Source organism: Budorcas taxicolor, chromosome 14 (assembly GCF_023091745.1).
Source record: "Budorcas taxicolor isolate Tak-1 chromosome 14, Takin1.1, whole genome shotgun sequence".
In the NCBI taxonomy this organism is placed as follows: domain Eukaryota; kingdom Metazoa; phylum Chordata; class Mammalia; order Artiodactyla; family Bovidae; genus Budorcas; species Budorcas taxicolor.
The window spans coordinates 2,278,477-2,295,113 of NC_068923.1; the positions used below are offsets into that span (position 1 = coordinate 2,278,477).

Sequence of the window (16,637 nt, forward strand, 5' to 3'; positions counted from 1 at the left end):
GAATATCGATTTAGAGGAAATAGTAACTTCTATGTATTATCACTTAAATCTCTTAAATCTTTTTTGTCTGCAGCCAAAACCCCAAGGCCATCTCTTGTTTTAGCTGATTTTCACTCAACTATCTAAAACAAAGTTCAGGATTTCCAGCCCCATATATCACTTTCAGTGTCAAAATAGCCAAGCCCCAGTGTAACAGTGAAAATATTAATCTGATCCTGGACAGATGAGAAAGTCAAATGAAAAATCTGTCATTTTACCCTGCCCTTTTGTTACACAGGTTTAAGTAGCTTTTTATGTTTATGTCTGTCTTGAGAGCAAGCACTGTCCTCCTTACAAGGCACTGCATAGAACACAATCTTCGTGAGAGTAGTCCATGGACTTAAGGCTTCTCTGGGAACACAAAGGGTCATGCTGTTCATCCCCAGGATCTCTTAACATGTTTATCCATCATTTTTTGGTAATCCAATTACACTGGAGGCAACAGAATCTATCTTGAAAGGTTTGATATGGCATAACTACCAAATTCAATGTCTCCTTTCTTTTTTGCAAAAAGTGTTGACAAATTTTAAAGTTTACAAAACAAAATTACAGTATTTAGGGGAAATATATAGCTTTAGAGGAGAAAACTCAAAAAGTCTATTCATGGCTAGACATCCACCTTTTATCTTCTCTTGCAGAATCAGGGAGGAAGAGGCAAAACTCTTCTCCCTCAAGGGTGCATTTCTGGCAAACTGACACCTGGTTGATTCAAGCGTTAAATACTTCAAAACTTTAAAAGTCTTTAATAGTATTATAAAGCATCACATTTGAATCAGCAGAACAGAAAAAATGGGTCCAAACCAAGAGTTCAGAACTACTGTACATGGACCACTTTCATATATCCCTAAAGTTTAAAAAGAAGGCTAGAATGACAAACATAGTTATAGGTTTGTGACAAAAAGAGAAATGGACCAATTCGATGCTTTTACTAACAGAGCTCTAAATGTTTATGACTAAACATTCATGAATATTCATCATAAGTGTTCAAGAAAAGCAAAGCCATAGATTAAATAACTTGAAATCTTTACACACAGTAACATCAAATGAATCACCTGGGTAATATGCACCTACTCAAAATGCAGTTAAGAAAAATGTGAATAAAGCCAAAATCCTTTTCTACATAATGACAGTTAAAATAATTATGCCTCTATGGATTCACAAATAAATTAGTTTACTTATATCGGCAAAAGCCAAGAGACATGATTTTTCTCCTATAACATGTTTCAAAAGCAACTCCATAAACAATAAACAATGCAACATAAAACTATTAAAATGATGTTTTTCACTTTAATCTGAATTACATTTAATTCAGATTAATGCTAATGGTTCCATAAAGATTATAGGTTGAGTGCTTGCCATTCTAACTACTCTTATCAACACTTCAAAAAGAAGAGACAGATAATTTATTGGAGCATTTTTCTAACAGAAGTTTAAAAAAATCAGTTGACTAGAGATAATCCTTAAATGGCCCTTATGACCTGCTTACAATAATTATTATATATTTTATTAGTTAAACAGGACCACAAAACAGATGCTAGCTCATTCCTTTTCAAATCCTTTAGTTACTTGAACTCTAATTGCACTTCATTTTCTCTATGGGTAAACTACACATTTCTTATGATAAAGGTAAGTCTACTTGTAGAAAAGACAGTATAATGGGTTTTGTTATTATTCCAAATTGCATCCAAAAGGGAAAAAGTTAATGCACTTTAGAGATCCTATCTTAAAGGCATATAAATTAGAAACTTATTATGATAATAACATTTTTTCTCACCTGAAGCCTTTTAATTTCTGGTTCTGTTTTGATCTTCTTATATCATTATTTCGATGCCCCCAAACTACATTCATGGGCTCTTTAAAACTGTCCAAGAAATGTAGCAGAGAGGGAAAAATTGGCTTACTTTGAGAATGAATGATTTAAAATCTGCCTATAAAACAGTCTGTGAATCCTAGAAAGACAGGGTACCTCAACTTCCAACGTACAAAGAGGAGGTGAGAAAGAGGTAAATAAGCTGGTGTGAACACTTCTATTTCCTCAGTTAACTTTTCAATGCGAGAAGGCGTCATCTTAGTTCGAATACAGTGGTTTCCTTTTCTCGGGGAGCAGGGTTCGCTTGAAGAGCAAGCCAGGGATTGGAAGATCTGGCTGAGTGACATAAAACTGGGTCACCAGGGGTGGCAGGGTCCCTGGGTGGGCCTCCTCCACAGGAGGGGGAGGTGACCGCGACCCGAGGGAGTGGCCGGGACGCGGGCTGCGGCTTCACGGTCCAGCTCTGTCCAGCAGCAGCTCTGCTCTTCTGGGCATCCTCTGCCCTTTCAGTAAGAGGAATCACTACAACTTCCTTCGGCTTGTCCTGGGTCATCACCCTGATTATGCAGTGTCACCCCACAGCGGGTGCTTGGTCAGTGCTGAACGTGGCAGAGGCGGCCAAGCAAAGTGGTTCATCAGCACAAGGGCTCCAGAGTGAGGCTCAAGCCCTGATTCCTGGCCAAGCACTTCCCCAGTGAGCAGCTGACCTGGGGTTGGGCTCTGCATCTCTCTGCTCTAGCTCCCTCAGTTGACAAACGAGGATATGAATAGTTATGTCTCAAGTTGGGGCAGAAATATGATGAGATGAAGAGATGACCCTGTTAGTCAAGACACTGACCTAGAGGAAGTGCCCTATAATCTCTAACTCATATTAAAAATGTTCAGTATATTATACCTCTCTGGATGTGTTTTACAAAATACACTTGAAAATTATATACTGGTCCCCTACGTCCCCTTTGGGTAGGGTGACCAACCACCCCATCCTGCCCAGAGCTTTCCTGGTTTTAGCACTGAAAATCTTGCGTCTTGTGAAACCTCATAAATCCTGGAGTAACTGGAAACATCTTACAAATTTGGCTGCAGTTCATCAAAAGCCACCTCTCACTAGGGGTCCTGTAAGTCTGCGCAAGGCAGTACCTACCACTCAGGGAGCACTCAGGATAACCTGATTCTAAATTCTAAATATAGTCGACCTCAGAAAGGTCAGCTCACAGCCGCAGGGTTTCTGTGCAAAATAAAACGTTTTCTTTCCTTTGGGGCAGGTGAACCTACAATCTGACTCAAAAGACATTTCTTGAACTTGCTTATATCTTTTCCGGGCTGCCCATGCTTTCATGGCTAAGCTGTGGCTCCCTTAAATCCCAGGAGAGAAACGCAGCATCCTGGATTGCTCTCTGCCTTACTGGCTGCATTTGGAAACAAGTCTCTTCGATTGTTTCCAGTCACGTGGTACATCCCATGAAGCTTATCTACATCCCATGTCCCAGGCAGCCTTGGAAGAACGATGACACACCTCAGTTAGGACAAAAACAACCTTGTTAAAATGTAACAACCTGCCATGCTCTGTAGTGAGGCTGTAAAGGTGCATACTTCATACACTTGAAGTTGTCCAACCCATGAATTTTGCATTGTTTCGATTAGCAAATTAAAGCTTTGGCTAGTAATAATATAGGGAAAAGAGCTCTCCAAGTTAACAATTCTACTTATTTTCGGCTAAACGAATGAGGTCATTGACCCATCCCCAACATAACATCTTTCAGCATACTAAAATTTATCTTGCAAGTCTACATAAATTCTTCTGAATGTAAGTGCAAATGAATTGGCCATTTTTGTACTGCTGAACCTAAATTTGTGTTTCTGATACCTGAATTAAAAATGCAAGATGGCCAGAAATCTATGAAAAATCTAGGGACCAAAGCCTAGGATCTCATAACATCTTGATCTGAATAACATTTTATTTTTATTAACATCTATTCATTGCCTAGTATTTCAGACACTTTGTCAGAATATGTATTATGTGCCAGAATATAAATAAATTTTCATAAACTCAAACTAATATAAGTACTTGAATATTACCTCCCATTTTCACTCTATGACATTGAGAGATGTAACACATACTTCACTGTGCTCAAAGGTAGGAATATAAACTTGGGATTTGTGCCATTAAAATAGAATGCAATCAAGTATAGAGGGAGGAGGTCCAAAGTGGGAGATGGGCTTGTAATCTATGTCACGTCACCAGGGTGGATGGGTAAATCTCTGAACCTCTCTCAGTCTGAGCTTTATCTTTCGTAAAAGGATGATGGTCCTCTCAGGACTAACTTTTAGAGTTACTGGGAACAATAATTACATCTTCAAGCTACAAATAGTGAGCAAAGGTACCTTTGTTAAATTATATAATCCTTTAGCATTGCTAATATTATTTCTTTAAGCTGAAATCTCATATTTAAATATTGAATTATCAAGCCAATAGTCACACCTAATAAGGTGGCATGTGAGAGTGCGTTGATGTCTGCTCTACATGAGATTCAAGTACAGAGACCGAATGTCACATGTGATCCGAAGGGCCAGGGCAGGTCAGCAAGGTGCCAAAACAGCAGCATAAACGGTTTCCCTCCAGTGTCCCTCAAGAAGGAAGAACTGATGGGTGTTATAACCCTCCTGGGGCCAAGAGGAGCAGAATTCTGGCAGCCACTTTTCAATGCATGACTGCAGGGGGCCAAATATTCCATAAGGTTACTGCTGTTTAGAAGGAAATCCTAGGGATTTTCTACTCCTTTGCATCAAAGACAGTAAGCATTAAACCCTGTATCTATGAGTGCAAGGGAATGCAAAAAACATAAAATAAATATGCTACTCTTCTCTAAAGAGAATTGCTTTCTAGTTGTCAGTGTCGAAAAATAAATTTTGAAGCAAAAATACTCTTAATTTTAATCCTCTCTTCTTTGATGTGAACTGCTCACAATACACAACAACTGACACCAAATGCCCTACAAAATCACTGCAGGCAAAAAGCTATCTGTTAAATAATGTAGCTCATTATTTTTAAAAAATGCAGTTACGTAACTCATATACTATGAGAGAAAAGAAACAATATTCAACTGTTAAAAAGTTACGTTAATATTTACCTTTTGTGGATGAGTTATATTTTTCTTGTTCTTCAATGAATTAAATGCACATAATGATGGAAACAAAAGAAAGAAATCAGCAAATTTATAGTTAGACATGGAAATGTGAATCAACACAATGGCATGAATAATAAAAATATGTAACATATAATATGATATGACAAACTTTAATGACAAACCATGAAGAAGTCTCAAACATGGCACTAAAATCAATCAAAGAAAGAGTGAATGCAACAATTTAAATATTTTAAATAAAAGCATAAACATCAGGAAATTAATATATTTAGAATTTGAAAAAGTATATTTTGTGTTACTTTTCTTGCCTTTGAAGAATTGTACAATATATCAGCACCCACTTAACTAAGACATTTTAATCTTAATATATTGTGACAGTTTATTATAAATGTACTTAAAAGCATATTTAATATTCAAAACTAACATTTTAATTTCAAAAATGATAGCCTTTCAGATAATTTAAAATATTATATAATAAATTCCATTTTTTGGTAGGTAGTAGGCATTTTCTTTTCACCGTGGAAAGTATTCTAGAACATTTTCCACTTGGAAAAAAATATATTCTACTTCAGGTAATCCTTTCCTCCTTCTCAAATGAGTTATATTAAACTATTTCAAAGTGAAATGTTCTCTGGAGATTATATTTCTCACACATTTCTTATGCATTTATCTACCTCCTTGCTGGCACATCATTTACTGAGAAACAATGGCCTATCCAGATATTCTGAAGGGGCGTGCCATTAATGTTGCTGCTGCTGCTGCTAAGTCGCTTCAGTCGTGTTAGGTAGCAGAATACCAGAACAACAACAACAAAATAGTTGGCACATTGTTTCAGTTTATGAATGATCTTTAAATAGGTCTTCTTAAAAAAACTATGCTGCCCACACACATATAAAATCACTTGATTGGCTCCAGAAAACCATCCATTTTAATGCAACTGATTATCTTGCTTTCCGTGTCACACTACCTTAGGGTTACACTGGAATACAACATTGGAACATATCCAGAGGAGTTTCCTGAAAGCCTCTGCTCTCAATTATCACATACCTTCAGTTACCTAAATGTTAAGGCTACTTTTTCAGCTACTTTATCTCAAAATCTGTATCATAACCACACCTCTGCTTCCTCTCTAACTGTAACATAATCAGATTACATGTAGAAAATAGGCTAGCATTCCTAATTTTTAAAAGAAAATTTAAAATACATTTTTAGAAGTTTAATTAAATGTGTTTTATCACACGATGTTAGCCTTTAAAAAAATATATATATATATCTTTCATTGTTCAAAGAGAGAAGGGTAGAACTGAATTACAATGAAGAAAATAAGCATTCAAACAATCTAAGGATCCTAAACACAATAATGCAGATAATTATATCCAGAAACTATGCATGAAAAAAATTATAAGTTCATCAAGAAGTTATAACACTATTCAGGAATCTAAATCATTTGAAATATTCACTCTTACCAACCAATTGTCAACTCAGTTTTTTAAATAAAATACAATTATCCTTTGTTAAATTTTTTTTTAAGTAAAAATAAACATAAAATGAGACTGGAAAGAAGGAAGTCAAATATGGTAGGGCATTCATTGATTTTAAATAAACTGCATTTGGCATTAGTCTTCACAGAATACAGAAGTAAATTTTAACATATAATATTAAAGAAGAAAATGACATGATTATATAGCCTTAAGAACATCAATAAACTCCATCTGCAGTAAAATGAACTAAATTCTATTGACCCCATGAATAAAATTAGATGTTGATTTAAAAACATATTCTAGGAAATACAAAGATGTCATGTGAACTGTTCAGTTTGAAATAGATCCATAATAAGATGAAGGTGGGCAGCATCATCATTTACCAATGTCCCGAAGCGCATAGTAACATCATATAGTAAACCAGATCCATTTTAATTATAGAATACACAGATAAAACAGTACATGCTTGTTGTTATATTTTTAAAAGGTTGTATGTATATGACTGTTAAGATGATAAGCTTTAGGAACCTCAAATAGCAAGTGGCTAGGAATGTATTTGTGATATTAACTATCAAAATAACTCCACCAATTTCATTCTCAGTCAGTCCTTTCTTCCCACCTCAATTCAATCCTTAAAAATTGGTGATTTCCCTGAAAGACAACTGTGAATACGAATATCATAAAGCAGTAATGTTGACTGACATTAACAACCAAACATGAGTTTAAAAAAACACAAAGTCTAGCATACATTCCATCTTATTTTGTAGAAGCAAGTCTTATTTCTATAGATTAATAAAACTATAATCTCACTATATGAGAGTTATATTCAATGCCCTCATATGCTTTTGAATCTGAAGTGTTTTAGCAACTGGAGGAAATGCAAAGAATTTTAGGAACACATGATTTTTGGATATCAATCTTTAGCACACTATGGCCAGTAGTGAGTTTGCAGCTGAACACTAGAACCTGTAGTTTTTTGGTTGTGCAACAGGAGTCCATGACCAGATAATTTAAACAAACACCACATTTTTAAGATAAATTTTAAGACAATTTCATTTAGACTATTGCTAATTACAGCCTTAATAACAATAATTATGAATTATCTTCTCAAAATGTTCCCAAATAAGAGAAAGTTTGTTAAAGACATGAATTGAGAATTCCCATGAATTAATTGCTATTTTAGAAAAGAAAGTCAGAGTTTCACATAGCCTTTTATTTTTCTGATTAGCTAAATGAAGAAGCTTATAATGACCCTGAATATTAAAGCATGGCATATCAACAGGATGCATGATTTTTAAAAAAGAATACAAATTCAGAATTTATTGTAGCAACATTTTTCTGTCAATAAGATGACACTTCTTAAAGTCTACGCTAATTTTCTTATAATCAAGTACTCTGTGTACAAACTCTGTCATATCAGTCTTTGCAAAAACATATTTATCTTCTTTGACCACTCATCTTTCAACGATACATTCAGTAAAGTGCTTTGAGTGAGTAGAACACATATTCAGCAATATAGAAGGAAATATACAAATTTTACATCAGCAACAACCAACACTGTTGAAAAAAATATTCAAAATGTTAACCTTTCAGTTGTTTCACAGGGATGAAGATTTTTAATACATGTTTTAAATATATGTCCACTGTATTCACATTACAACCCCAAATTAGACATTATTTCACTAGTTTAAGAAATTTATGATAACATTTACTGATAACATGCCATTTCACTTACTGAGAAATGGGAAGGTACTTTGAGTCACATGAAGAAATCTGACTCTTTCAACTGTGTTTAACTCTCGGCCAGGTAGCTTAGTGAATTTAATTTCCAGGAAAATATATCCCCCACTCCCACCCCCTCTCTATCTAGAAGGTAAAAACAATGGGTATATGCTTAAAATAAGAGAAATTTAAGTGATGTTAAGTGTTTAAAGACACTATAATGTGTTTTCTAAGTCAGTTTTTAATCATCAGACATATGAAAAATACGAGATACTGCAAGTAAGTTAAAATGAAAAAACACTAGCAAAGCCTTCAATACGATTGTTTCATTTAAAAATATTTTTAAAATAAGGTTAAATAAGTCTTCCTTTAACACCAAAAATACTGTGTTGTACTGAGGTCTTTAAAGTTTTATTTTTCCCTTGGTACCGTTGGAAGAAATATCTCTAAGGGCTTGTTTTTTTCTTTTAACTGACCATCTAAAATTTATTCATTCACTCACTCAGCAAAAACAGCACAGAGGCACCAATTGTTATAACCAGGTGCTGAGAATAAAGCTCTAGGTAACTTGAGTTCTTAGGACTGATCAGGCTACATGCAACCAGAATATGATTCTGTTAACAGAAGGCATATATAAAGAGGGGTCTCTCGAACCCAGGCTTTTGGCCAGGCTCCCTCTGTGGATACCTTGTTCTATGCTGCCGCTTCGCACCGGCACCTGCGGGAGCTGCCTGCCCCGGCGGCTGCTGAAGGCGGCGTCAGTGGGCGGGGACCGTGTGGGGCTCGCCTGCCGGTGCGTCCTGCGGGGGGGAGACAGAGAGGGACAAATCACACGATGAAACCCCGGAGGGCGCAGCAAAAATCCCTTACTTCTTCCTGCTACTATTAAAAGAGACATAAAACCCCCTACGTGGGCCTTTCGAAGTAAAATCAAATTATCTTACATGATGTGCATAAAATAACTATGACCAAAAAGGGGCTAAAAGAGAAAGGAAGATTTCCGCCACAGACAGCGCTGCAGGATGAATTCCTGAACAGGGCAGAACTGAACACACTTCTTTTCATAACTATGAAGCTGTGACTTGCTGTTCAGGTATCCATTTTCAGTAGTACTGGACGGAATGTATCTACTCACAGCCTCTGAATCTTAACAACGTGTGTCAATTATTTAAGAAGGGCTGCTAGACTGCTATAATTAAATCCATAGAAGTGACGAGAGTAGTTATAGCTACAAACTTTCATAAGCTACCATCCACTTGCAATTTATTTTTAAATAGGAAAAGTCTGAAAAGATACGTATAAAAAGAACCTGGGGCACATACTATGAAACATACTGGGGAACAGATCAAGATTACAAATATAAATTTAAGAAGCGTGCAGATACATTACTATTGTACTGGAGTAAGCTGACCTCTATCTGCTGTTATTCAAACATTTTTTTTTTAATACTAAAGAACTTTAAAGCACTCTCAGAATTTTGTAAAAAAAAGATGAAAGACTTTTTTCTTCTAATTCCTCTTACACATTTTAAAGCAAATATACATTTAATTCCAGGCAATTTCTTATCAAGAATTTCACATAATTAAAAAAAAAGTATTTATGAATATGCCACAAACAGATGGAAGGACGTAACACAGGCAAGTTTCGTTTTCACTGATGGCTAGTTGGCAGGAAGTATAGGAGAGAAGGTCACCAGCACAGTGAAGGCAGATGCAGGCAAGGGTGGATGTGGAGGGGTTTAAGTGTCACAAAGAAAGGATCAAGAGCTATGGTGCCGTAATGAGTGACAGTGTCGAGAGCTCAGGAAGGCACAACACCACAGCGACACCTGGAGGCAGACACTGAACAGCGACCTTGTCAGGAGCGGAGAAGGTGGCGCGGACCCTCCGGGGGCAAGGTGGTGCATAGACAGTGTTCTGACACTAGGGTGCTCGCTCGAGCGGGAGCGAGCGGGATGTTTCCCCCTAAGGACTGGCTGATCAGTCGCTCTCGCGGCTGCGTATCCCCTTCTAGAAAGACATGGTGGGAGAACCCTAAAACATTAGGGTCAGAAAAGATCTTCAGTCAGCAGATCACATTCACTTTGATACCAGCATATCTGTCCAAGGAAAACCTGGTTACTCGTACAAGACAGTGTTTTTTAACACCCAGGAGCAAACCCATCACAATGTCCCTGAACGGGACTTCACATCAAACCGACGCGTTATCGGGAACGTGCACGCCCAGTGGTCCTGAGAGGACCCATCTGGGTTCCTCCAAGGAGACAAGCCTGCAAGCCCACAGGGCCGAGACTTCGGACTCTTGTGTCTTACTGAGCTGATCTCTGGTGTCTGCAACACAGCAGCTCAGAGACCAAGACCTCAGTAAAGAGACTGGGGCTGCACGAGTGAGCACCATCAGAACAATGAACCCGAGGACACTTGAAGCACTTGCCTTCACAAAGGAGCCATACACTCTGCGCATTCACAATGTTCCTAATTGTACTCTGCAACAGGAAGCTCCTACCAAACAGCAAAGGGAAGCTGTCTTCTGAGGTTAATTTAAATAGATCAACAAATTCAAATGATATAAGGTAGAGAATACTTTGCTTTTGAGCTGACTAAATCCAAGTGGCTGATATATGGATAAAAATACGTCCTCTAATGCATAAAAGTATCAGAAAGGATATTTGTCCATATATTGACAGCTGTTTTAATATAGTGTTCAAAATTATTATGAAGCCAGTTTCTAAATTAAGGATTAAGAATTTAAAACTGATGTTTACATGTGAATAGATGTGTGTATATATTATATATATGCTTCTTTAAAACATACACATTTTTGCTTTATCATCTTTTGCATTTTAAATAAAGTGCACATTTAAAATACCTAATCTGTACTATTTTTCATAGTCACAGAAGCCAAGAAATAACACTTCATCCTTTTGAAAACAATGCTGTAATATTCAATTAAATAATTTAAAGTTGGTGAGTCAAGAATCCATACTGATCACTACAGGAAGTAGTGACACATTAGTTACCAAGTGCTTTATTCAACTTTCATTTGGATTGACAATATTTCTCTTAAGTAGAATGTCTTTTGAAGCTGTGATTATATTGATTCAGGGTATATCCTCTATTTTCAAACAATAAAATGGGAAAATGTCAGATTTTACAGCATAAAAAGGTACAGCTTAGGTATCTAATGTGCATTTAACCATTTTGAGCTCTGGATTAATGCTGCATCAGACCCTAAGGCATATCCAGAAACATGGACGGTCATTTTGATTTCTGAGTTAATGGAAGAAAGCCCTGGCATCATGTGTCAAAACTGTTCATTCACTCTGGATTAACTGCTCACATGAGAAGTTAATAACTTCTCATTAACTTCTCAGCTCTACTTAGTTAACTTATATGGGAAGGATCAAGGTATGAACAAGTCCTTTCCAATGATAAATAATGAGTTTTTATCTATTATTCTTTAAAAGTCATTATCATGAGAACAAACTTCAACATTCCCTTGTACAAAGTACACTCTAATATGGTTTGAAAGTTTAATAATATAGTTTTTACCCCAGTCCAGACAAATTTCACAGATCTTGCAATTTCACTAAAATCTTGCTTCATTTCTTAATGCAATTCATAAAAGAACTTCCTAAATGCAACCTGAAATGTGAATAAATTAGATGAGTCTATACGGCCCCAAAGTAAATGACAAAAATATAAAAAGCACAGTTCGCCGGTGGTCCAGTGGTGAAGGCTTTCCATTCCCACTGAAGGAGGCATGGTTTCAGTTCCTGGTTGGGGAACTAAGAGCTCCCATGCCTTGAGACACAGTCAAGTATCTATCTATCTATCTATTTAATTTGCCACTTATTTTGTATAAATATAGAAAAGCAATTTCAGGGGCAAATAAGCACAAATTCATTTCTTGATGAATGTTACACAGATCCTCCCAAGCCACGAGCTTTCAGGGCCCAAGGATAGTGTGCCCTGTTGGGGGTTAATAGCTCAGCACCAGGGCTGTTTTTCCTTTGAAACCAATCACAAGACCCTCAGGAACAAAACAGCTTCCGCTACCCGCCCATCTATAACTAGTATGGAAGCACAGATTCCGAGGAGGCGTGGAAACCGTTCCGCCTGAGGATAAACGAGGCTGGATCACAGGAGCGGGGCAGAGGGAAGTGACAAGGAAAGGGCTAGAGAGAGACGGGCCAGGCTTTGGAGAAAGAGACGGTGGAGCCAAGGGGAGTTTGATTCAGAGGAGAGGAAGGAGGGTGAATCAGGAAATTCTGAGGTCCGGGAGTGAGATGGGAGGAAATCCAGACGTTTCCATGAAATGGGATGTGCTGAGAACGTAAAGGTATCTGAGGGAAAGAGACCAGCAAGGAGCGGGACAGAGGATGGACAGGGAGTGAATGATGGAGAAGGAGGGTGATGGGAGCAAGTGTTCCTCACCGGGCATCCACATGGTGCCGTCTACACGTGCCAGGCTCTAGCGTGTCTGTCTGTGTACATGCATGTGCTGTGGCGTACATATCACATATATACACGTGTCCTTTTTTGCATTCTCACAACAGCTCTTCAAAGTATTATCATGACTATGTTATAGATGGGAAAACTGGGGGCTCGTAGCGTGAATGGCAAAAAGACGAATAACTAGCTTGATAAAGGCAGGACCCACAGAGTATAGGAAGCGCCGACACTGTTCTCTTTTCTGCCTTTGAGACAGGACTGGCTTCTATTATCATGAGATGAAATATGGTAATATCACATTCCTGGGTGTATTGTCCATCTTGCAAAACAAAACATAAATGCATGCCCAGGAACAGATTGTTTGACAAGATTTAACAGAATCATATTTTGAGAGTTTATAGGAACAAAATATATGGAAAATGGTATTTAATGAACATCAACTCTACTTCATATGTGCACACATAACATACTATTGAAATAAAAATAGTCAGTGTTCTAGAACAAAATATGAATCCAATGTGACTACAACTCCAGTTCACTGTCTCCAAACAAGTCTCTAAATATTCACTGCTGAGTTTATTCCCTGCCTACTCTCTTCACCTAAGACTAGTGCTCCTGAAAGAAAGTTAATACTCCCCCACCAAAATCTTAGCTTGTTAGACATTTCTGTTGCTGCAAGCAGACTTGCAGTAAATTGCTTCTATTGCTGCTTAAAAAGAGAGTCCTTTTTTAAAAATTACTTGTTGAAGGACATGCATGAGGTCCTTAAGGTCACCATGGTTCCTCCCGTGGTGACTGCCTTTTTTCAGGAGCACCAGCACAGCATAAAATGAATGAGTACGCAGTTCTAAATACCAATCCTGGCCAAACATCCCCCAGTCAGGATTCAGAAAGCAGGTTCCACAAGAAGAAAAGTCCCCAGAGCAGGACGTGCAACAGTGCTAACAGTCCGCAAAGCTCAACACACATGAGGGTGAAAAGATACACGTTTATTTACTATGATCTTCCTCAGAGGGTCTGAAGCTCTACTTCAATAGTTAGGCATGTGAGTCAGAAACCAGTTCTGCCTTTCTTCTATCTAGAAATGGTTATCATAGCTTTCAAAACATTTTCTTACACAGCTATTCCTGAAAAGGTTACTTTTTTGAGGCCAACACAGGGCCTTAAAAGTTATGATCATCACACAGCAAATTCTGCCTGAGGCCAAGATGGGTCAGTGTGCTGGGGTTCCTCTGGGGAGCCGTCAATTCCTGAAGCCAAGAAACAGTGTCCAGAGCATTCAAGCTGTGGCCTCACTCACCTGTAGCTGAACATCAACTTAGAAGGTATCTTCAAAAGAAACGAGTGCTAACGTAAACCTAGAAAATCCAGGCCAATTCTTCTATTGTAAGGAGCTATTCATCAATTCCCTTGAAAGCTAAGCATGTGACTTACACTCTAATAAAAATCAGTGAAGAGCTTTAATTATAATCAAACAAATTTAAATACCTAACAGGCCTGAGTTTTCTACATGAAACCTACAAGCAAAGTAAGTAATGGAAAGAGTAATATGCATACGGCCCTTAAGCAAACATTTGAGACTATGGGGAATGGAATCCCTTCTCTTCTTACTGGAGGGAAGATTTGTGATTATCCACACACATGTGGTGGCTCAGAATGTAAAGAATCTGCCTGCAATGCAGGACACCCAGGTTCGATCCCTGGGTTAGGAAGATCCCCTGGAGAAAGAAATGGCAACCCACTCCAGTATTCTTGCCTGGAGAATTACAGGGACAGAGGAGCCTGGAGGGCTACAGTCCATGGGTTGCAAAGAGTTGGACACGACTGTGTGACTAACAACAACAACACACGTGTTCAGTGTTGCCAGGCATGATGCTCAAATATCCCTCATCTGGAGAGAAACACGTTCAGTTGACTCTAGAATCATCTAACATTTTGTAAAACCGTATCTTACTGTCAAAAAACCTTGTTCATTGATTCAGGAAAATGGCACATGGTAGACATTTAACTAGTAATTGTTCAATGAATTAAAGAGGCCTCAATGGAATATAATAAATATGTAACTTGAGGAAAATTTTTAATCTTGTGAAAATACATGGGAGGAACTGAAGTAATTTACAACCTGGTAAAGAGACTGTATTATAATTAGATTTATTGAGAGTAAAGAAAATGCAAACAGTTACACAATCAGTGTTTTCATTACATTCTTCTCATTTATCATCTATCTAGCTAGCTAGCCATGTATCTATTTCTCTGTCTGTCCACATATGTATGAATACATGCTTGTATGCATGTATATGTGTATGCATGTTGCTGTTGCTCAGTCCCTAAGTTGCGTCCAACTCTTTGTGACCTCATAGACTGCAGCACTCCAGGCTTCCCTGTCCCTCACTATCCTCCTGAGTTCACTCAAACTCATGTTCATTGTGTCGGTGATGCTATTCAATCATCTCACCCTCTGTGCCCCCCTTCTCCTCCTGCCCTCAGTATTTCCTAGCATCAGGATCTTTCCCAATGAGTGAACCAGTTATTCTCATCAGGTGGCCAAAGCATTGACCAACAAAGTATTGAGTGAAAAACACTCACTTTTTCAGGAAATCTTGGTTTCTACTAGGCCATTATGAATTCTGTAATGGAAAACAATCCCTTCTGAATTATCTTGATGTACTCACTTGCTGCTGCTGTGCTCTATGTAAGTTCTGAGTCTGAAATTTCAAAGTTGCCTACAGAAAGTATCTTCTACAGTATTTTTTGGAAGGAGAAAAGGTGGAAAATTCACTTTAAATTGTATAAAGTGAGCTTCATCATCAGTCCTTCCAATGAATATTCAGGGTTGATTTCCTTTAGGATTGACTTGTTTGAACTCCTGACAGTCCAAGGGACTCTCAAGAGTATTTTCTAGTACCACAATTCAAAAGCATCAATTCTTCAGCACTAAGCCTTCTCTATGGTTAAACTCTAACATCCACATGCAAACCTTCTCGCAAAGTCCTATCTCTGCTTTTCAAGACACTGTCTAGATCTGTCATAGCTTTTCTTCCAAAGAGCAAGCATCTTTTAATTTCATGGATGCACTCACCATCTGCAGTCATTCTGGAGCCCAAGAAAATAAAATCTGTCAGTGTTTCCACTGTTTCCCCATCTATTTGCCATGAAGTGATGGGACCAGATGCCGTGATCTTCATTTCTTGAATGGTGAGTTTTAAGCCAGCTTTTTCACTCTCCTCTTTCACTCTCATCAAGAGGCTCTTTTATTCCTCTTCATTTTCTGCCACTAAAGCAGTATCATCAGCATATTTGTGGTTATTGATATTTCTCCCAGAAATCTTGAATCCAGTATGTGATTCATCTATCCCTGCATTTTACACGATGTACTCTGCATAAAAGTTAAATAAGCAGGGTGACTATAGCCTTGACATACTCCTTTCCCAATTTGGAACCAGTCTGTTGTTCCACATTTGGTCCTAACTGTTGCTTCATTATCTGCATACAGGTTTCTCTGGAGGCAGGTATGGTGGGTGGTCTGGTATTCCCATCTCTTGAAGAATTTTCCACAGATTGTTGTGATCAAGACAGTTAAAGGCTTTAGTGCAGTCAATGAGACAGAAGCAGACTTTTTTGTGGGGGGATTCCCTTGCCTTTTCTATGATCCAATGGATGCTGGCAATTTTATCTCTCGTTCCTCTGCCATTTCTAAATCCATCTTATACATCTGGAAGTTCACATACTCCTGAAGCCTAGTTTGAAGGATTTTGAGTATTATCTTGCTAGTATGTGAAATGACTGCAACTGTATGGTAGTTTAAATATTATTTGACACTGCCTTTCTTTGGATTTGGAAAGAAAACTGACCTTCTCCAGTTCTATGGCCACTGCCGAGCTTTCCAAATTTGCTGACATATTGAGTGCAGCACTTTAACAGCATCATCTTTTAGGATTTTAAATAGGTCAGCTGGAATTCCATCACATCCATTAACTTCGTTCATGGT

General features: G+C 37.9%; 1 protein-coding gene across 1 annotated transcript in view; it reads right to left on the minus strand.

The window, feature by feature from the left end:
- Nucleotides 1-16,637, minus strand: part of RIMS1 (regulating synaptic membrane exocytosis 1) — a 594,395-nt gene that overhangs the window by 117,507 nt on the left and 460,251 nt on the right. The window contains exons 25-26 of the mRNA XM_052651478.1: nt 10,049-10,228; nt 8,883-8,995 (exon numbers count right to left, since the gene is read on the minus strand). Of these exons, the coding sequence (XP_052507438.1) occupies nt 8,883-8,995; nt 10,049-10,228 (293 nt within the window). The remainder of the gene's footprint in view (nt 1-8,882; nt 8,996-10,048; nt 10,229-16,637) is intronic.